Here is a 22067-nt window from a genome sequence, read left to right as displayed (position 1 = left end):
ATCTGCTGGGCTCTTTTTGGCATCAAGACAATTATTTTTCTTGCCACATGGTCAGACAAGACACAGTAAAAAAAAAAAAAAAAAAAAAAAAATGGTAACACTCATTGGTGTGGAATTTACAGTTTTCCTACAGTTTGGACTAGACCACCAAGAAGTCCAAACTCCCTTAACAGAAATTCAATGGGAGAGTTTTCAAAAATCACAGAAGAAAATCCAAAACGACACATATTTTTCGTATTGCCGCCTCTTCTCAACCATTTGATGTACAAATATGAAACTTGGTATGAAACATCTTCAGACCCTTCTAGCACTCACGTTTAAGGAATTTTTTAAAAATCATTTACGGTTTAGCCTTCTTGGCAGAAATGTTTGGGCACATGAAAGTGTTGATTCTGTGAAAAAGCCTCAGCCTCTAGCACTCATATTAAAGAAATGTTGCCATGCAGTTGGATTGTATCTATTAAAGTATTAGCTCATAGAGTGCAGTGGCATGTATTGCATTTCTAAACTTAAGAGTTTGTTGTTTTTTAATCTATAATCAGCCATGCTTCTGCCATTTGCTTCTTTCTGATTCCTCTATTTTCAGGAAGGCTTTTACTATTGCTCATTCCTAATACTTTACCAAAGTTTTTGTTTCCACGTTTAGCTTATTTCTTAAGTAATTCTCTGTTCATATTTTACATTACTTCAACTTTTCTACACTCTAATCAAGCTTCTTATGTAGCACTAAGCTGCTCATTCAATACATTATTCAACATTTAGTCAATAACCTTATCCTAAACTTTTATTTCTTCAACCAGATGAGATTCATGTTTGTCTTGCTAATTTCTTTTCTGATTCTGTTAATTTAATACATTTCCGCCTATATTTTCAACATTAGCTTAATTCTGCTCTCTTTCTGGACAGGCATTAAGCTTTTCTGTTTGTTGCCAATTCATAACATGCCCGACATGTTTCTGCTGTCGGCTTCACCTTGCTTCTGCTATTTTCCAACAAAGAAATTAAGCATTTATCTTTTCTTCTATTTCATATAATTTCAACCGGACACAAAAAACAAAAAAAGAAACACAGAATCAATATTTACTACCAAAACTCTAAGATACTTTATCTTGGTGTTGATAACAACTGAACATGTCAAATTTGTTCACTTTATTCTTTGGCAGAAAAAGCAGAGAACGATCACTAAAATAAAAGGGCGTTACAGTCACAAACACAAGGCATAGCAGCTACAGGTACAATTATTGTGTTCTGGTTGTTTCCTTTTAGTCCCACAACATATTTTTACAGATAAAGACCAAAGACCTATGTGTTCTATGAACAGATGTGTTATCACCAAAACAGAACAGGCTTGATGTAAAGACCTGTAACAAAAGTCTGCTGTGTTGACAGAGATGGGAATCAGAATTAGTCTTGTTTTCTAAATCATTCTCGATATAACATGTGTACTTTAGTTCAGTGTGTGTACACAAAATCTGGTTTACCTCTTTTGCAGTATCTTTAAGAAATAAAGTTCCATATTCTGCAAATAGAGAGTGGTAAACTCCATCTTCTCCAGCATTTCCAGGGCAGTTGAAGCACAGAATAGTGCAGACACAGAGTTCACTGATGTCCTTCAGATATAGTATATCCCTTTTGTTATTTCAAAAACGAATACATCTTTACAGGTATATGATTCATCAAATGGTACAGTGTCACACATATCTGTGTTATATGTAGTATTATAATAAAGCTGGGTTAGTCCCAAAACCGTGTTTGCATTTCAGCTTGTTTTACCACATGTTGTACAAATGTACATACTGTCTCCAGACTGCAGAAGGCTCCCCACTTGTTTGGATTTAGTCTGTTTTGATACAGTAATGAAAAGGAAAACTGTTCATGTTTAGGCAAAGGAATAATAGCAAAGGTCAATTTTCTTCTGGTTCTTCCATCTGTTTAAAGGGTCCTTAGCAAGTTTCCCGGTAATATTTAATATCTGCAGATGCAATGGAGGAACAACAACAGAATGCTGAAGGCACCCTGAAGCATTTGGCTGGGAGTTGGGGCCAAGTTTGGGAGACTGTTGGAGGGAAGAGTGCCATGGCCAACCAGGAGTTTGTTTCCCAGAGCCTGAAATGGAGAAAAAAGTATTTACACTGCTGTGCTAAAGACCAAGTTCACATGTTCTACTAGTTGATAATGTCAAATTTGAAGAGTGTGTTTTGAAATAAAAAAATATAACCTTTAAATTCTGTACTTTTTTACTACTTAAAAACAGAGATGGGAAGTAACGAAGTACAAATACTTCGTTACTGTACCAAGTAGATTTTTCTGATATTTTTACTTTACTTTACTACTTATTTTTATGGCGACTTTTTACTTCTACTCCTTACATTTCTACACAAATATCTGTACTTTCTACTCGTTACATTTTAAAAAATGATCTCGTTACTTTAGTTTTGAATCATTTCAGTGGAGTTACCGTTATTATTTTTCACGTCATCAATACCAAATTCAATCTAATTGGATGGGAATCTACGTTGCATTTGACGCACCACTACAAGATGAATCGACAGATTCGGTGGTATTCATTCGCGGCAAATCATTGCAGCTTGGCGGCGGTGGCGTTAGCATAGTAGCATGGACGACGAGATGATTGAAAATGAACACAACGGAGATCTAGTTCTATTGGCAGACATCCATTTAAAATGTAGGCAACGGCATGAAAAAAGTGGTTTCTACTTTTACTTTTATACTTTAAGTAAATTTACAAGCCTGTACTTTGTTACTTTTACTTGAGTAAAGAAGTTTAATCAGTACTACCACTTTTACCAGAGTATTTTTTAACACAAGTATCTGTACTTTTACTCAAGTACGGAAAGTGAGTACTTTTGCCATCTCAGCTTAAAAATAATAATGATCATGTGATCGAATGGCAGCCTTTAGTGGGGAAAAAGTATTCAACTATTCACCGTAGTTAAATAAACAGAGATTGATGGATTTCACTCAGTGAACATTTATTCATATCTTTGCAATGAGAGAACAGTTCATCATACAGCCACTATGGCACAGCATTCAGCCCTGTTCTGCCTGAGCAGCGTCCGTTCCCCCTTACTTACGTACAACAATGAAGTCAAAACAAATGTTATGGGAAGAAGCTATGTCTGGTCTACAAATACCCATCACCAGAGAATGGTATGGCCTTGAAGGGGAAACAGACTGAGTGAAAACTTTTATAGTGAGTAAATAGGATAAATTAATATATAATAGAAGAGAAATCTAAATTTTCTCACAACAAGGCCATAATCAGCTAACTTGATCAGCTCTGACCATTGACAGGCCATCACAATCTTAAAGGTTAGGACACATATTTACAAAGATTCACAGGACAGAAGCGAGCAAGGGAGAGGCCTGTAAGGAGTTGTTGTTCAAATTTTAAGGCCAAGTCAACAGGTTTCTCAAAATCCTCTACTTCAGCCTCAATAATTGTATGTTATGTTGTATGGATGTTATATGTGTTCAGTTCTTACCTTCCATATTAACAAGAAAAATTGAGGTATTCACCTATTTTTCTAACAAAATGGGATGATCAAAAAATGTCAAATGCTGCACTAAGGTCTAAAATATTATATGCATTATGCTTTTTCCACAGTCTTCTTTAAACGGATGTCATTTAACACATTGAAACTGTAGTCTATATACTGTGGTGAGCACAGAAGCCCAACTAAAAGGCATCAAAGCTGCTGGTCATTGTTAGGAGGATGTTAAGCTGCTGAAACAAAGATTTTTTCAGTAATTTTACTGATGAAGGGGAGGTTTGAGATGGGCCTGTAGCAGACATCCCAAGTTCCAAAAACTGATTTCCGGGAGATTATAAGAGATTAGTTCTGTAAGCACTCCAGTGGAAGTTGCTGCTGCCATAATGGATCTTGAGATCTTTTGCTGAGCCGTGTTGCGCATCAACCATTGACTTTGCATGTAAACTAGCCGCTTTTGTTACCATAGGCGTGAACGTAGCATAATTTCTGCATCTTTGGAGCTTTTTTGGTGAGTTTTAAAGGAAACATACATACCTGTGTAGGTATTACTTTTTCCAGAATGTTCCTTATAGTTTCAATGGAATGTGGCTGAGAAGTGCTGCTTTGATCGTCTTCTCTGTTGTTGCTTGTTGTACTGAGCAGTGTTTGCTGCTCCAATTCTTTCCCAAACATCTTCAGAGAATTTTCTGAAACAAACATGTTATAAAATGTTATTAGAGTTGGACAGTTCACAGTCTTACTAATTTTCTGTTTGTTTTAAACTCTGTTATATAAATCACCTCCAATTTTTCATACATTTAGTTTCAAACCTTCAGTTTGACAAAACTATTTTTAAAAGGGGAGATTATGTACAAAAACAGTCAATGCTCAGTTTTCCTTGAAACAAGCACATTAACTCAACTAGCATTTTAAGAGAAAAAAATATTATCTCCTATAGGTCCACAAGAAGCACATTAATTATTTAAACCTTAGGTCATGAGGGGCAAAACAGGCAAAGGGTCAGGATGGAAAATAGAGGAGATGAAGCACAACAGAAAATGGAAAGAAGTACATTATCATTTCAATAATAAGTCTGTTCATGAAACTAACATAAAGCAATCTCCTAAAGTTACTTTAAAATTACATTGTTTGCACCATGATTGGTGTACGTAACTTTTCGTTATCTAGCTCATGACCTACTACACCTAAACAACATATAAAATCTGTGATTTACAATTATAATCCTCTACGATTGAACTACCTCATTTTATTAAACATTTTGAGCACTCACGCATTTCCACAGTCCAAGATATTAATTCTTAGGTTGTCCACACTGTGTTAAGGTCATTCTGTATCTAATTTACAGAGTATATCTATATAAGCTTGGTTTTGTTACAGTGGCACTATGTATGTTTGACCCAATAATTACCTTCATTTTAGTTAAAATAACTTTCAGACCAGAAACAGAGTGTAGGCTTCCCTTCTCAAACACATGCCTATTTCATCTGGAAAGGTTTAGTCTGTCACTTAGTCATGTGATCCAGAGCACCACCTTTAGCACAAGAGCTAACCCTGAGAGAGAGATGAGACAGATTGTTTGTTTTTTGATGTAGGATTTAATATAGAGAGGTGAATATGGCCTTATCTTTACAAGTAACTCTGTGACTTTTCAATCCACAGATCAAAAGTGGTCTGCTACCAGATTCCAATTATTTGCAACAGTTTAGGTAATGCCAGTTGCTTTTAGAGGGGATAAACATGGAAATTACAACTGTAGCTTGCTTCAAATCCATGTTTGATCTTTTTATTACAAATAAAGGGGTTCTAGATTCATTCGTCCAGAATCTAGAAAGTCCAAAATGTCCAGTGTTGAACGATTATGAATTTACCTAGATAATATTCGTATAGAATGCACATAAAATACACAAAGAGATTGATAACTATTTTAGAAAAATATAAAATACATTACAGAAATGTGGAGGTAAAATCAGAGATTTTATATCCCCCCATCAGTTACAATGATTGTGATTCTTTTTATTAAATAGTAAAATATATAAATTTTGTGTTTAACTTTCTCTTGTTTTGAAGAAAGTGATGTAGCATCTGTATGTTGTTAACTGCTTTATAAAAACTATGCATTTCTTTGTCAATTAAAGATTTTTAAGTGACCAAAATTTAATGATTTAGCAGTTTAGTGTTTTTCTTCATTTGCTTTTATCTCACTCTTTGTGATTAGTCTATTGACAGTAGTCAGGTAGAAATATTGGGACAAATAGACCTGTCAGTTAGTGAACACATAATATTCAGAACATGCATTAATTATAAATGGACTAAGAACAACTGGACAAATCTAATTCCAATATACATATCCATAGCACAGTCTTACATTTTTTTTTTCTAAATCTTAAGCATAAATTAATGTAGGGGTTCTCACTGTTACCAAAATGTACCACAACTTGCACCTTGTTCAGATATTCAACCATAACTATTATGCAATAACATAATGCATAACAGAAATGCAAATATTCCAAAAATGATTTACATAACTTGAGCCATTTAAATCCAAGTGTACAAACCAAACAAGGAGGACTCCACTCACAATACACATACTAAATTAAACACAGCAGCAGTAGTAAGATCCCAGATAACAGTCAAATTTCTGACTGGCTCCCTCCAGTTTTTTGGCAATTGGTCCTCAATTTCCTGAGTTAGTTTGCAGCATGAGTCTCTCACACAACTTGTAAGATTGTGCAGCTGCCTTAAAACATGTTGACTTGAAAGAAAATTGGAACTACGACCTAAAATAAATCTTTTTTTACTTCTTAATTGCTGGAGTCTTGTACCCAAGTATTTTCCAGTTATGCAAAGTCTGGCGTCAGTGCATTTTGCCAGAACAAAGAAGCCACAGTTCTTTTGTGAAAAACTAAAGTGTATTTTTGAATTTGTTTTTGTTGTTTTGGTTTTTTGTGGAACAATTAAAATTTCTCTTTTTTTGGATGACGTTGACAACATACCTAAGTTTTTGTGTAATACAGCAGTGATATGCAGTACCTCTATCATCCGAACTGCATGATGAGACATTGCCCTTTAGTTTATGGTTTAATAATTGCCAAATAATCTGTTGATTTGTCAAAGCAACTGTACATTCCAATTATATTTAGTTTTCTGCACTGTGGGCTGCCACTGAACACTGTGGGATTAAGACCAGGGAACTTGCAGAATGCAAGACCCCCTGCCCTAACCACCAGGCCATCACTCCCCCACTTGTATGAGTAATGACTGTATCACTAGGAGCAAATTAAGAAAGGTAGTCAAATTACATCTGTAACATAAAAAATGTTCAACCGTTCAAATTGACATTGCACAGTTAACTCACAGAAGCCCACATGTAGGATGTCTTTGATTACAGGGCACTCACTGGAATCAAGACACATGAACTATGTGAGACTCCCAAAGGCTAACTGAGCTAATGGAATAGTTATAGTTTGGATTGCAACATAAAGGAAAAAAAGCAACCCACAAAGATATATTACAAGACCATATCATATTTGTTCCTTTAAGAATTACATTTAACATTAGATATGCTTCGCCAAATCTGTTTTTCCTTTTTGTCTGTACTACACGTTTTTCTTCCATTGGAGCCTCCTGTCAATCAGAAACCAAACACGTTTTTCTATAAATTTCTGCAGCCACAAAATACTCTGTGATTATACCATTGGGTCTATTTCTGTTGTTCCTGTTTTAGTTTATCCACATAATTCAATGTAATTAGTAAATACAGTTTTAATTTTTAATTCAAAATCAAATAGTCGCATGCAGCATGTATTTTAGTAAAGTTTTACTATTGTTATTAAATGTTACTATGTGTGTATATCGCTTTTTGATCCTACTCCACTTGCTGGAAATTCTTACATGGAATACAAAAAAACACAAGCTTTATCCATTTATGCGAAAGAAGTGTAAATCCTTCTTCTTACACATAAAGCCCTAGATAATAAAGCTCAATTTCATATTAGAGAGCTAAAAACAAACAGGAAGAACAATAATGCATCTAACACAGAGGAGAGCACAGAGACTCAAAAACATTGTAATTCCATAATGTATGTGTCAGGGATTTCTTAGAAACTCAGAAGGATTTTCTCAAAGCAAAACATTGCGTTGAATTTCAAACCCAACAACATGCTCAGACAAAAACTGGTTCATCCTAAAGACAGAACAACCAAACCAAAGCTGAGCAGCCTTGTTTATACAATCCACAAAAAACAATACACAAAAATAATCCATGTCTGTCAAGTCTTCGGATCCTTAGGAAGACAGTGAAAATGTTCCCCTTTCTCCGTGCAGCCTGGAACACTGCATTTACACCCATGGTTCTGGCTCACTTTCAATAGAGAAACTGCCTGCTTTGTAATTCTTGTAGAAGTAAACCCAACTGTAGGCTAAACAGCGATTTCGGGGTGTGACAAAATTACAGGCCAGAACCAAATAAGGCAACATCCCTGAATTGATGTCCTGGGCTTTATTGGATTCACCCGTTTTATGGAGTAAGTTTAGAATTGTGAGATTTGCATAGAAAGGAGGTGTCGAAGGGGTTTGAACTTCTCTGTAAGTCCATTTCACACACTGAACTATCGTTATTCATCTATGACAATGTAAACTCGGTTTTGCATCCAATGACCCCTTTAATAAAAAGGATCAAAATCAGAGAAGTCAGAAATGCATTATGTGTACAGCTTCTTGAGGTAATCACAGTTTGCTTTGATAGCAGCTGTTGGAAATTTTGCCCATTTTATTGGAAAATACCTCAAGCTCATTTTAATTGGGAAGAAGAAACTTGTGACAGTAATTTCAAGCCTTTTTACATAGCACTTCTAACAGGTGTTTTTACCAGTAGCTTTTTATGTGTTGTAATTTTTTATGTGAATCTTGAAGTGTGTTTTGTATTTTAGCACAAAAAACAGTAGTCCTGCTACGATGCCGACAGGGAAGCCTCAGGCTTAATAGTTTTGAATTAACAACCCCCCTAGCCTCCTACCATTTGCAAATGGAGCCATGACCTGCTAGATTAGATATTCAACAATACTCCTTACCCCTCTTTCACAAAGACTTATTCATCCATGTGTCCTCTGTTCCATCACAACAGAAGAATTCCTGGTCAGTATGGTAATTATTACTGACACTCTTGCATTGCAGCGTGAGGAACAGCTCCCCTGTCACCCATCAGATTTATGGATCAAGTCTATTTGTGATGAATTAATGAGAAAAAAATCATCAATTGCTAAAAAAACAGCAGAGCTGTACGAGTAAATTTCAAAATAAGAGGGGATGCAAGGATGGGTCCTGCGCTCATCGAGTGAGGACTTCTCCACAGTGACTTTTTGCAGTGGATGACGGAGGGGACATGTGACGTGGGTATGCAACTAGGGGGAGGGGTATGCTTGCACGCTTTATTCAGAATTCAACTTGTCGAACAAGTTTCAGTCATAATCACAATGTTTTTTTGTTTTTTTCAATAGAACCTTAGGAACGTTAATTCAGCCTGCTTATTAGATGCAGCAAACACTGACTCCCTAAATAAACTGAACAACTTCTTTGGAAGGCTTGGGTGCGGATGCTTTTCCTGGACTTCAGTTCAGCTTTCAACACCATCATCCCACAGCATCTGATGGGCAAACTGGAACAGCTGGGCTTCAATACACCCCTCTGCAATTGGCTGCTAGACTTCCTCACCAACAGACCTCAGTCAGTCCGGATTGGACAGAACACCTCTGATGTCATCCCCCTAAGCACAGGCTTCCCTCAGGGCTGCGTCCTGAGCCCCCTGCTGTTCACCCTGATGACACATGACTGCGTCACCAGGTTCACCTCCAATCACATCATAAAATTTGCAGACGACACCACGGTGGTGGGCCTCTTCAGTGACGACAACGACCAGAACTACAGAGAGGAGGTGGAGCAGCTGGTGGACTGGTGAAAAGATAACAGCCTGATCCTGAACATGGAGAAGATGAAGGAGATAATCTTGGACTTCAGGAAGAACCCACCTAACAACGTTCCACTGGTCATCAACAGCTCAGCTCTAGAGGTAGTCAACATCACCAAATTCCTGGGGGTTCACATCACAGACACTCTCACCTGGAATGTAAACACCAACTCACTGGTCAAAAGGGCACAGAAGTGCATGTACTTCTTGCGGAGGATGAGGAGAGCCCACCTGCCCCCACCCATCCTCACCACCTTCTACAGAAGCACCATAGAGAGCGTTCTGACCAGCTGTCTCACTGTGTGGGGTGGAGGCTGCAGCGCCTCAGACTGGAAGAAAGTGAGGAGAGTGGTGAGAACAGCAGAAAGGATCATCGGTGCTCCTCTTCCCTCCATTAAAACCATTTCATTCCAGCACTGCGTGTTCCAAGCCCGTAACATCATAAATGACCCCTCACACACCATGGACTGTTCTCCCTGCTGCCCTCTGGTAAGAGACTTCGAAGCATCCAATGCAGGTTTGATTCAATTATTTTTTCTATTTATTTCTTAAGCATTTTATTTATTTACTTTTAAGTATTTTATTGCATTGTATTTATTTATTAGTAAATGTGAAATATAAATTAACCTGTACTAATCTGACTGCCTCTGTAGCAAGTTCTCCGAAGACCTACTGACTGTGTATGCTATTTTATTAATCAATGTATCTACTTTCATAACTGTTGGCTCACATATCAAAAGGGCGCCTTAAAGCATTACTGGTAACTTGACAACCTAACTTTGAAAGAATGCAGTATTAGATTACAAAAATCCAGTGTTTTTTTTTTGTCTCAAACAGATGTTCACCATCTTAAAGTCTGAATCTAAGAGTGTTGTGCAGTGCATTTCCAGTCTGTGAGTTAACACAACGGTCTATGAGTAGCTTAGATAAGTTTACATGATCTTTGACTGTTCAGCAAGAAGACCATTCTCTTTGGCACAGTCAATGAGTTTGGCCTGGTGCTTCTCTTATCAGCCAAACAAAATTTGGACCAACACCATTTCAGTACTCGGGTATCTTGTAGATATAGGATTTTTTAATTCTTGTTATAGTTCAAGTGCCTGGGTGCTATGTAGTGTGCTATTATAATAACATTAAATCTAAGCTTATTCATCTGGCGTTTTCAGTGTCTTGTACTACACTGAAGGTCTATGTGCCCAGACAGTTGGACTGTCAGAATTCTGTGTATAATATACAGTGTGGTTGAAAATGGGTATACCCAGAAAAAGAACCCAAACATAGTCACTGACTACAACGGTATGAGGAACAGTGTGGATGTGATGGAACAGATGGTGCAAGAGTACACCGTGCTCTCAGTGGCACAGTGAGGCTAGGTGCTGGGTTTTACAACATGACTGACATGGCTGAGCTGAATTCACATGTGCTTTATCAGGCATGCACTGGGGTGCATGAGGCACTTCCTGGTGGAGCTTGTCAGTGAGCTTGCTCAGTTGCATTTGGGAGCCAAGAATGCAAAAAAAAGACAAACTCCTCTTGTGACAACATGTCACAACTGGCCAACGAAAAAGGGCAATGTGCTAACTTAACAGTCTGTGCTTACCTCAACAAATACATGTGGTAAATGCAGAAAGGAGGTGGAGTGGCAGTGCCAACTATATTCAGAAATTATAGAAGGAAGAAGTAATGACACACAAGACAATCACACCAACAAGGACATGCCACCACCTTTTGCCATCTTATTGCATTTGGCATTTTTAATTTACCTTTCTTTTAAGGAGTAGTTCAGGTTTTTGGACATGAAATTGTGTAAAACGTTCAACGTCTGTAGCTGAGATGCAACAGTGTCTCTACCATCACTTAACCTCCTGCTATGAGAAAAAGCCGGTGCTCTCGGACGCACGAGAAAAAAGTAGTTCCAGTACTGTATGGAAGCACAGTTAATCAAAGGTATTTCTAAGATATAAACTATGCAAGTGTTTTGTCAGACTATTTCAATTATTTTAAAATTTCCTGTTACTATGTCAGACCTTGATAATAATTCCCGCTGCCGTGTACATGCAGAAGACAGTTCGTAAGAACAGAAATAGAAATTAAAAAGCTCATCAACACCCCGAATAGTTAAAAGTTGTTTACAAAAGTAAACTATTTGGCCAATATTAGTGATGGACAACATGTACAAGCCCGATATATTGTATACATTGTTTATATGTAACTACAGTACCACCTTTCAAATTAAAATGTAAGATATAGAAAAAAGAATTGACAAATGATTAAGCGAGAATGCTCTTAAGAGGTTTTTGGGAAGCCAACAGTTTTGTTCAGTTTTCAAAAAAAAAAAAGCACTGAGTCACTGAGTAAATCCATGTCCTTAATGTTGAGGTGAATCCAACAACCAGCAGACAGATCAGAAAAGCACACTGGGAAAAGATAGTGCCAGACCAGAGAACAGAAGGCAGCAGCTGACTACTGTCTGCACTTGAGGTATGGGAGGATGACAGAACAGTCCTTCTAGGATTAAAATAAAATTGATTTTTTCAAATTCAACCAAAAAGCTCTTAAGAGTATTCCCCACTTTGTTCTTTCACAACATTATTTTTATCTATCTTTGATCTTTGATTTAAAAAGCATGTCTACTTGTTTATAACAGCTGAGATAAGAGGTAGTGTGGAGAGTTCACTTTTGTAAACAACTTTTAAGTATTCGGTGTGGTGATGAGCTGTTTAATTTATTTCTCTTTGCAACAACTGTCTTTCACACCTACGCGTGGAGTAATAGCAGCCAAAACATAGTCCTAATTGAAATCAAGGTCTGACATAGGTTTGAGATGTTTTAAAATGCTTAAATAGTGTAGCAAAACAGATGCATCGTTTTTCTAGCATAAAAACCTTTGATTAACAGCGCTCCTGTACAGTTCAGAACTACTTTTTCTCTGTTGCGTTGCCTTCTGTTTCTCATAGCAAGAGTCTCTGTGCTGGTAGGGACACTATTAGATCTCAACTATAGCCTGTGAACGTTTCTCACAACTTCATGTCAGCAAAACCTGAACTATATCTTTAAAAATTCTGCCCCAAATAAGATACTACCACATTGTAATGGAAACTTCATTAATCTGAATTGAACCAACTCAATCTGTCTCAACCTGAATAGATAAATTACCAAGGAAAAGGAGGCATTAGAAAGGCCATATGGCTGTGCTTTGGGACTAAGTGCATGAATATTGTTTTTGGATTGCTGTCAAATAAAACATTTCTACCACAATCTGAAATAGACCATATATATGTCCTATTCTATTGTTTTTATTGCTTTCTTTTGCTTTGGTGGCTAACGCTTTATTCTGATTTTTTTCAAACGTCAGGATCTGACCCAGCATGGATAAAGACATATAGAACTGATTTAAAGCACTTTCTAGAAAAGGCAACAAATCATGAACAATCTGGGATTCACATGGAAAATAATACAATATAGTGTACTTTTTCTAGGTGTATGTTAATTTGCATAGTTGCTCTTAAATAAGCACATTCTCAGAAAATAAATAGTTTTTATATATTAAAAATATATAAAGCTGACAAATAGCTTCTCCATCATGAACTGGTGCATAATCCTTTTTTTTTTAGGTATTTGATCATTCAAAAAAAAGATTTTACTTCACAAAGCCTCAGAAGGGCAATATTTATGTACAAAAAGTAAACTTGTACATGAAATTATGTTGTCATAAAGTGTTTTTATAATGTTATAATGTTACATATATTCTTAGAAATATACTGGTTTTATTGGTTTGATTGGTGTTTGATATACGTACTGTATATTTAGAATTTATAGCCCCTAAACTTATAATTTAAATTTATAGCCACTAAACCACATGTGTCTCGAGATGAAGTTGAGCAGTTTGAGAAGTGCCCTCAAGATGCCAGACACATCACCAAGAAAAGGCAAATGGTATTAGTTGCTTTACTTGAAAAAAGAGATTGGACATTTGTAGAAATCCTGATCAATATGTCAGTGTTGGCTATGAATCTACTTCTAGGAGCCAGCCCAGTTACTTTTGGCTGAAAGGGTATGCACATGATACTGTACGGATTTACATTTTCTAAAGGTTTTACCACCTTCTGTCCTTTTCTTTTCATTTTACAGCTTCAAGTCTTTTTTGTGTTAGTCTATTACATTTCCACTGAAAACATGTTGTCATTTGTAGTTGAAATAGACTGCTGTGGACTCACGGAGACAGCTGTTGTCTGTGAAAAGTCCCAGGAAGTGATCACATTCATCCCTCGCCTCCCCAGACGATGAGCAGGAGCACCATGGAGCCACGTTGGATGTAGAGTTGTCGACATAGTTGGGAGTAATTGTACTTCCTGCAGACGGACAGACAGCACTAGTGGTCGATTAAAATTAAATATTCATTATTGGTTGAATTGTTACACTACATTCATACTGCTTTTTTTTTTAAAAACATTAATGGATATTGTATTTCCTGTTGTTCTTTTATGAGGATATAATGACACAGTATTATTAGAGGTAAGAGAGTCTTTTCACTGATCTACTACTCTGTTTCTATCATTTTACATCTAGGAACTTTTCTCATCAGCATGGTGATTGTGGAATTATAAGTGCTTTCATAAATACAAGACAGGGTTTAAAATGCTTTGAGAGTGTCCATTGAATGTCCTTGAAATGCATTACGTTAAATCTAGCATGGAAAATAAGCCATTAAAAAAAAAAAAGCCAAATAACCATTATTTTTCTATTAGCAAATACATACACTGCACCTTACATTATATAGAAGGCATGTCTTATTTGTTTTGCACTAAGAGAGGTTTTCAGGTTAAGTTTTTTTTACTGTCTTGCTTAGTAAGGTCTCCCACTCAATCCTATTGTGTTTTGTGCACGCTATTTTCCCTTCAACCTGGCTTTCACTGAGTCCTGTCTGTTTGTCCTATGTTTCAAACAGCATATAGAGTATATCCCCATTTTGTCATGCAGCAGCATATTTGGTTTTGTTTGCACATGTTTTCCTTCTCTGACTAACATCTTAGATGTCTGCCCACCTATAAGCCCTGTGTAGGCGCTGAGACACGCTCCATAGTTCTCCTGCTTGCAGCCATTGGCAGATGTTTCTGATGGTTCGCAATCAAACTTAAACTGTGCCAGACGAGACCTGCAAAAGAACATGATGGGTGCAAGTTAGCAGAATAATGACAGAAATTTGTGAAGTTTCAAGCAGAACCTTTAGCTTTTTTTCATTAATTATTTCTGTTCTAACTTTAATTAACATGACATGAAAGATATATAGTTTTACATGCTAAAGAGACTTAAACTACTGAAATGCAGACATAATGTGATGGGGAGAATAATATATTTCATACCCCAGACCTGGGATCATTAGTAAAGCCCTGTGAGTGTAATGGGGCTGAAGAAAAATAATGGCCATGCACAGGAGATAGCAATGAGCAATAACTCTGATCCATCTGCTTCTCAGTCGGCACTAAATATTTAACAGGTTATTTAAACAGTCTCTCACTGGGGTGTTTAATGCAATGGTGGCAAAAAAGCTTTAAAGTAAAACAGGTGTCCTTTTGGCTGATTTAATTACAGTTTATTCATTTATTGTTTACTAAAACAGCTGTGAACTGCAATTCTATTAACAGTCTTAAAAATATGGCAAATAATAAAATGCATCAACTTTGCTATGTTCTAACCTGCATACATAGTCTGCATGACAATTCTTCATCTGTATAATGCAATTGGGTTTTTCCCCATTTTCATAGGAACAGCTTGGTACAATGGTCTGCCTTCGACGCTCTGCACATGCAGTGTCTGTACAAGGGCAGAAAAGCAGTTCGTGTGTGTAGTCGACAGGTACTCGGTCAAAGAACTTGCGCAGGGCCTTGTTGCATTTAGGCCGGTTGCACAAGCCTGATTTGGAAGTAGGTTTGATGCAAGTGGAGACGTATTCAGTGCGCAGCTTCTGGCACAATTCGTCCACGTTGCAAGCCTTGGCTGCATCCAGGCAGCGATTCACAGTTTTCATGCCAACTTCCGAGTCTGTGGATGAAAGGATGCACAGAGTCAATAAGTCAGATGAAAAGTATTAGCATTCTGTAAAATAATTGCTTATTCAAATAAGTATGACCTGTGGAGGATACTTGTAATATTCATTATTTATGTTGTTGTTTCTTTGACCTTAATATTTTTTCCGAGCATGTTAATTAAAATAGCCAAACCCACAGCCATTCATGAATTCTTGGAAACAAATCTGATCAACTGGTTCTCAGAAATGTACACAAAGTGGGCAATGTGTTAAATTTTGTCACTTAGGATTGGGACCATAAAATAATCATTCAAAATGTTTTATCTACATTGCACAACAGCTATGGGTAGAATAAGAGTATGTAGCATTCTGGTTACGAACATGCACACCCTAACATAAACTTTAGTGAAGTAACTTTTAATAACTTTTAACACAATTCCTTCCTTTTTGAGCCCATAACTAACATTAATCTAAAATAAAGTTCACCATTCTTACAGATTTTCCTCATCATTTCACAATACTTGCATTTTTAATTACTAAAGCCATAGTTTGCAGAGAAGCTGAAAGGGAACTAACATGTCTTCTACAAAGGTATTAGAAGAAATGCAAAGAAAGTTCAACATTATTTATATAACATGGCATAGTTAAGACATTCATCAATCATCAAGAAAAGTGAAAGATGACATAGTTATCACAAAACTCTAAATTTAATTTCTCCAAATGTATATCACAAAAGACAGAAGCTAACCACGTTGGTTGACTAGAATGGCAAAAACGGCAAAGAAGCTTTTTTATCCCATTTTATTTGAAATCATCACAATATTTACAACGTCTAACTGGAGGAATGTGGACAAGGGATTGGAAATAATGTATTGTCAATATATTTGCAAACGTTTAAATGGGAGAATTAATCCCAAATTTGATTTAACCAAATATTGTAGCTTTTTTTCCTTATTACACCATTTTTCATTCTTTTATTCTTACTTTTGAAAAGACTCATCACACTTACCTTTTGGTAAGCTTTTCAGCCACTTGGAAAACATCTTACTACTGTGAATAACACCTTGTCAAACAACATATATTAGATAAATAAAAAAGGGCCTCTACCTATATAGCACCCTTTCAAGTCAAATGACATCAAAGCCCTTTATACTCCATTAAGTCATTCATCTATTCAAGCGCACACTGATGGTGGCAAGCTGCACCAGGGTTGACTGGCAGAAGTGAGGCTGCGTTACACAAGTGATACCACACCCTCTGACCACCATTAGTAGGCAATGCAGCTGAAGAGACTTGCCCAAGGACACAACTGACCCATGGGTTCCCCTCATGGGGGAAACTGTTCAGATGTAGCGCTGTTCAACTGCAGTGTGGCTTTTAACAGACACCATCCTCCACTGAGAGCTTTTTCATGCTGGAGCATCTCTATAAGGTTGCACTCTGATCACGTTTGCATCAGCCTGCTATAGTAGTGTGCTTATAGGCTTTGAATCAAACAATAAACCAGTAAGGTGTTTATTTTACCAGTTCTATCTGTTCCTGCTATTACACTAATCATCATTGATTGATTGATTGACTTTATGTCACAGAGAAGAAATTTACTCAATACAACAGCTCGAAAAGTCCAAGGAGAAGAAGAAGGTTTAAAAGGAAGAAAAAGGTGCTTGGGATATATACAGTATATATTATATAGGTTTTTTTATTACATCATGAGTGAGTCAGAAAACATTTTTCCAGTTTGATTTAATGGTCATATTCATCACACCTGTCATTCAAGTACATCAATTTAAACATTTTGATATTTGAAAATATTTTTTTATCAAATCAAAGTCCTGGAAATGCGATCCAAAGTCTGCACATGTAATCTTTTTGTAAACTCGACCAGATCTGCTTTGCTTTTCATCAACCGACTTCCTGGCTGAACAATCCTCTTTGCTCCAAGTGGAACTGAAGCAACAAGAAGCTGAAACTGAAAAGCCAGCTATTTTAGAAGAGTGGCCACCAAGCCGGTGCTTCAGAGATGCCTCACTTGGACTACAATTGCAGTGATCCACTGTGACAGCCCTGAGGAACGACACCTTCAGTGGAACCTCTAGGTAAGACTGAAGGCCTGAACACACCGCTTTTTTCCATGTCACACTGACCGCGAATACGCTCCAACTAGGCAGAGTGGGCAGATCTGAGAAGACTTTTTTCACTTCTGCATCTGTGCTATACACAAATTCAAACAATTTTCCACATTTGACTTAGACAGATTATGAAAAGTTTTTGTTTTTTTTTGTTTTTTTAAACACTGGCACACCTATAAAGCAAAGCAAGTCTGTGCAGCATCTCAAACCAGAACAGATAGAGAATGTTTCTTTGCCTATATTAAAAACATAACAAGATCAACGTCTAAAGAAAAGAAAAACACGGCAATATATGCAGTGGGATGGTTTATATTCTAACTGAGGCAGTGAGAGATGATTCTCAGAGAGAGCTCTGGGAGGTTTATCACTTTTTAGTTTTTTTCATAAAGAGGTGAGAAAGATACGCTGCGCTTAATTACTGTACCTGCTCTTTCTGCCCCTTGTTATTTTGTTTTTTGTGATTACTATTTTGCTATTTTTTTCTCCTTCTAAGGTTATTTTATTGTTTTTTTTTTCGAGGAGATTGATCAACTGAGCTTTCTGTCGGATCTGATGCAAAATCAGATTCGGTGTGTTGTAGCCTTGAGACAAAGGAGCTGAAATTCAAACCCATGACAGTCAGTTTACAGGACCAACACCGACCTCCACCCTCACTGTTGCCATCTGAACAGATGGAAGATAACTCACATTAAGTAAGAAAGGCAATAGCTCTAAGGTTGATCCTTTAGGAAAACCCATTGAAAAACTGATAGCTGCTGATTTACATGACTGAAGTCTGACCATTTGCAAGCTATCAGTGAGATAATAAAGACTTCAAGTGCTACTTGGTTAAAAATACAGCAGCCCATTTTATAAGCAGGATTTTATGACTGGTAAAGGCTTTGGGACCCTGGAACGCAACACAACAACACAACCTCAATCCAAGTGAACTCTGATGCTTTCTGCAAACAAGCACATAGAATTCTTAGTTGAGTTATTGGCTCTAAACTATATATGGTGAAACTTAGACACTGTGGGCAATAAACTTTGAAAGGACTAATTACCTAATAGAATCTTAAAAATCTCATCCAGTCTCATCCATTTATCTTTAGTATCTTTATCTTTATTTTTTTCCCACAGATCTACATAAAAATTGGGTCAGATAACTATACAGGGTATATACAGGAATGAATAACTCTCACTTAATGCTTTAATTTTGATATACTGTATATACAGTGCTTGCTTGTTTATTCTTAATGCACCTTTTCCTCCTTGTTTGCACCTTCTTTAATTACTATGTCAATATGTGACCAGTGAATTTCTCCGCTGTGAGATCAATAAAGCTCATCTAATCTAATCTTTTAATGCTCTTATAAATAATTTTAATGCCAACAACAGGTACGCTTTAGTTGAAATGGGCCTTTTTCCCCAAATCTCTAGCTTTTTCCGAACATACGGCTTTGCGATCAACCGGAAGAAGTTCCCCACAAATATATCGTGATATGATATGTTTGACGAAATTGTTTTTATAAACTATTTCTTTTTGGGAAAGCATTTAGAATGCCACAATAAACACATTTGGTGAATTTTAATGCCAATTAAGAACTTAATTTAAAAAATAATAATTTAATGACATTTAATTGTCAACAATGGGTGGTGAGGTTGCTTGAGGACCCAGATGCAGAGACAAGTGAAGCAGGGATGAGTTTTGAGAGGTTTAATTGTTGACCAAAAAGCAGCAGAGGCAGAAATCCAGAAATCCAACTCAAAATATAAAACAAACCAAAATCATGGAGACATCAGGGTAAAGACGAGTCTGAGGAGCCAGGGAGAGACGAGCAGAGTAGACAACACAGCAACAAGAAGGAACCAGCACTGAGAGACTGCAGAGGTGGAGTATTTAAGGACAACCAAACAAAAGGATGGACTAACGAGCTGAATGGGGAGCAGGTGTGGGTGGAACTGGCAAGAGGGAATCCAAGGGAAAAGAAAACAATCACAAGGGGGCAACAGAGAGTAACTAAAGAATGCTTGAAGATAATGGAAAATAACAAAACAACTGATAACAGAAAACTCAGAGTCAACAAATAAGAACCATAACATTAATGAGTTTTAATGACCCGCAGAAACCCTGCTGTAGTTGAGCAAGGGTGTTGCTGCCCACCTCCTCACTAAAACTCACTAAAAAAAATTAGGGTACATCGCCTCAGTTTATAAATCTCTGGCTTTACCACAAAATGCATCACAAAATTGGAGGTGGTCTTTTGGAAGAGATCATTTTTGTCTAGCATGTATTTATCGTAGCTATTCTTCAGATTGAGAGAACAGCAGGGTAACAAGACAATCATGTAAAGCTGTAAAAGTACAGGAACATGTATCTGCAAGAAAAGCAGAGTGAATATCATAAACAAAAATAAATGCAAACAGCTTCACCAATCCATAGTCTTCATCTCTAACAGAAAGCAATTGTCCAATTTTAACAGTTTAATTTATTTTTCTGTATGGATTTATTGTTTAAAAAGTCCTATTCTAAAAAGATTTAGATTACGGCATGATATGACTAAATGTTGGTTACTTAAAGAAAATTCCCCATTAGCATGCTGTAACACACAGTGATTATTCTGTTTTATTTAAAACTATGAATGTAAAGGATATGTGTATCCAAAAATACCCACAACATAAACAAATAAGTTCGATTGTTTGAAATTAGTCAGATGAATATTTATGTTATGTAGGATTGCCATGAAATAGTTTTATTTGTATTAGGCATGTTTCCAGGGAGGTCAGTGGATTATGTGACTTATTTCCAGAACAAAATGACTTTGAAGGATGAAATGGTATAAACAACAGGGGGAACTGTAATGAGGATGTCAGCAAACCTGCTGTAATCGAAGCCAAGCGGACATAATCATAATCCCTGTACACCGTCTCATAGGGATAACTCTCCACGAGGTTCAGTCCTGAAAATATAACAGATGGCCTAAATGAAAGATTAGAAGATAAAACCAAAAACGCAGAAAATAAATCAGTATTTTATTTTTGTCACTTATAGACACAAAGGGATGAAATAATACATCTAACTTAGTCTGTTGCTGTGTTTGTGATTTATCAAAACATGCTTTCTACATTAAATACAGACCATGAATGATGGACTGATGAAGACTCCAGTAGATGCTGAGACAGTTTTTTTCCTTCTTCATTCCTCGTTTGCACTGGCAGCCACGTAAGGGACTGGACAGGAGGGCAGACACTGCGTTGGCACATTGGCTTTTGGCACTGGGGCCAAGCTTCATGCTGCCGTCGCCGGCCACACACTGCCGCAGAGTGCGTAGGCGCGGACTACATGTCTCATCACTGGAGCACGAGTCTCCAGCCACCAAGCAGTCTGTGCCAGCCAGTATAACATCTGACAGGGCTGTAAGGAAGGGAATGAGACCACAGAAGAAAGCACGTAAATTAGGATAATAGACATCCAAAGTAAAACAACAAAATTAAGCATTTTAGCATTTTAAGAGATCAAATATTAACCATTTAATGGAGATGCTAAGCAATTTGTAAATAAGTCAGACGCTTATTCTGAAAATTAGTCTTTGGAGTGAAAAACAAAAAAATCCTATCTCTATGTATCTCTATCTCACATGTGATGCTTAATTCTAAAACAAGTGGAGGAAATTATAAACAGAGAATAAGTGGCTATACAATTAGATTTACATAAACTATATTAACTCTGACAAATGTATAAAGCTTCAGTCAACGATATGAAATACTTTATAATTACAGACTCAGAGTCCACAGTTCAACAAATTAGAAACAGAAAAAGAGACAAATATGTCTACTTTCTCAGCTTTAATGAGTGGTAATTGTTTTTCTGCCAGTTTCTAATGCAGCTAGTAACACATCTGTCTGCTCTTTATCATTTCTGCTGCTAATCTGAAGGACATCCCCACAGTGGATCACATCAGAGGAGCAAATTAACTGAACATGATCAAAGTCTCTACCTGAAGAACTCATTTGAGCTCTTTTACGTTTACTGATTCTTTCATTTATTTTCTGTGTTTATTGCAGTAGCTTGTGTGGTTTGAATACTTTATTAAACAATAATATGGTGGTAGGGATTATATGTTTAATAAAGTAACCCTTTTCTTTTAATTGTGGTAGTCTGTGATGATTTACACACAAGTGACCAGTTGTCTAAAAAGAGAAGAGCCTGCTTCTTTTGAGTAGCAACTTAAAACCGGGAAAAACATTTTCTTGTGGTTAGTGAATAATAAATCTCCTTAAATTATACACCAAGTTATTGACATTTACTGGTGGTTAAGACATCTTGGATTTTAACATTTGGTCCAAAACCACCAGCTACAAACATAAGCAGTTAATAACACCTGGTAATTGAGCAAATTGTCAGTTATAAACATTTAACTTCTTGATTGGAATGACATATTGATTAACTATAA

General features: G+C 36.7%; 1 protein-coding gene across 1 annotated transcript in view; it reads right to left on the bottom strand.

Moving 5' to 3' along the window:
- Positions 1-334: 334 nt before the first annotated feature.
- gfra4b (GDNF family receptor alpha 4b) overlaps positions 335-22067 on the bottom strand; it is a 61112-nt gene continuing 39379 nt past the window's right edge. Inside the window, exons 2-8 of the mRNA XM_038281389.1 lie at positions 20753-21028; positions 20493-20573; positions 15174-15519; positions 14523-14632; positions 13695-13829; positions 4050-4201; positions 335-2106 (exon numbers count right to left, since the gene is read on the bottom strand). Of these exons, the coding sequence (XP_038137317.1) occupies positions 1966-2106; positions 4050-4201; positions 13695-13829; positions 14523-14632; positions 15174-15519; positions 20493-20573; positions 20753-21028 (1241 nt within the window). The 3' untranslated portion in view covers positions 335-1965. The remainder of the gene's footprint in view (positions 2107-4049; positions 4202-13694; positions 13830-14522; positions 14633-15173; positions 15520-20492; positions 20574-20752; positions 21029-22067) is intronic.

The sequence above is a fragment of the Cyprinodon tularosa genome, unplaced genomic scaffold (genome assembly GCF_016077235.1).
Source record: "Cyprinodon tularosa strain WSP-4 unplaced genomic scaffold, ASM1607723v1 ctg17, whole genome shotgun sequence".
Classification (NCBI taxonomy): domain Eukaryota; kingdom Metazoa; phylum Chordata; class Actinopteri; order Cyprinodontiformes; family Cyprinodontidae; genus Cyprinodon; species Cyprinodon tularosa.
Note: the sequence above shows the minus strand (reverse complement) of the source record. Positions and strands in the feature narration are given on the sequence as shown.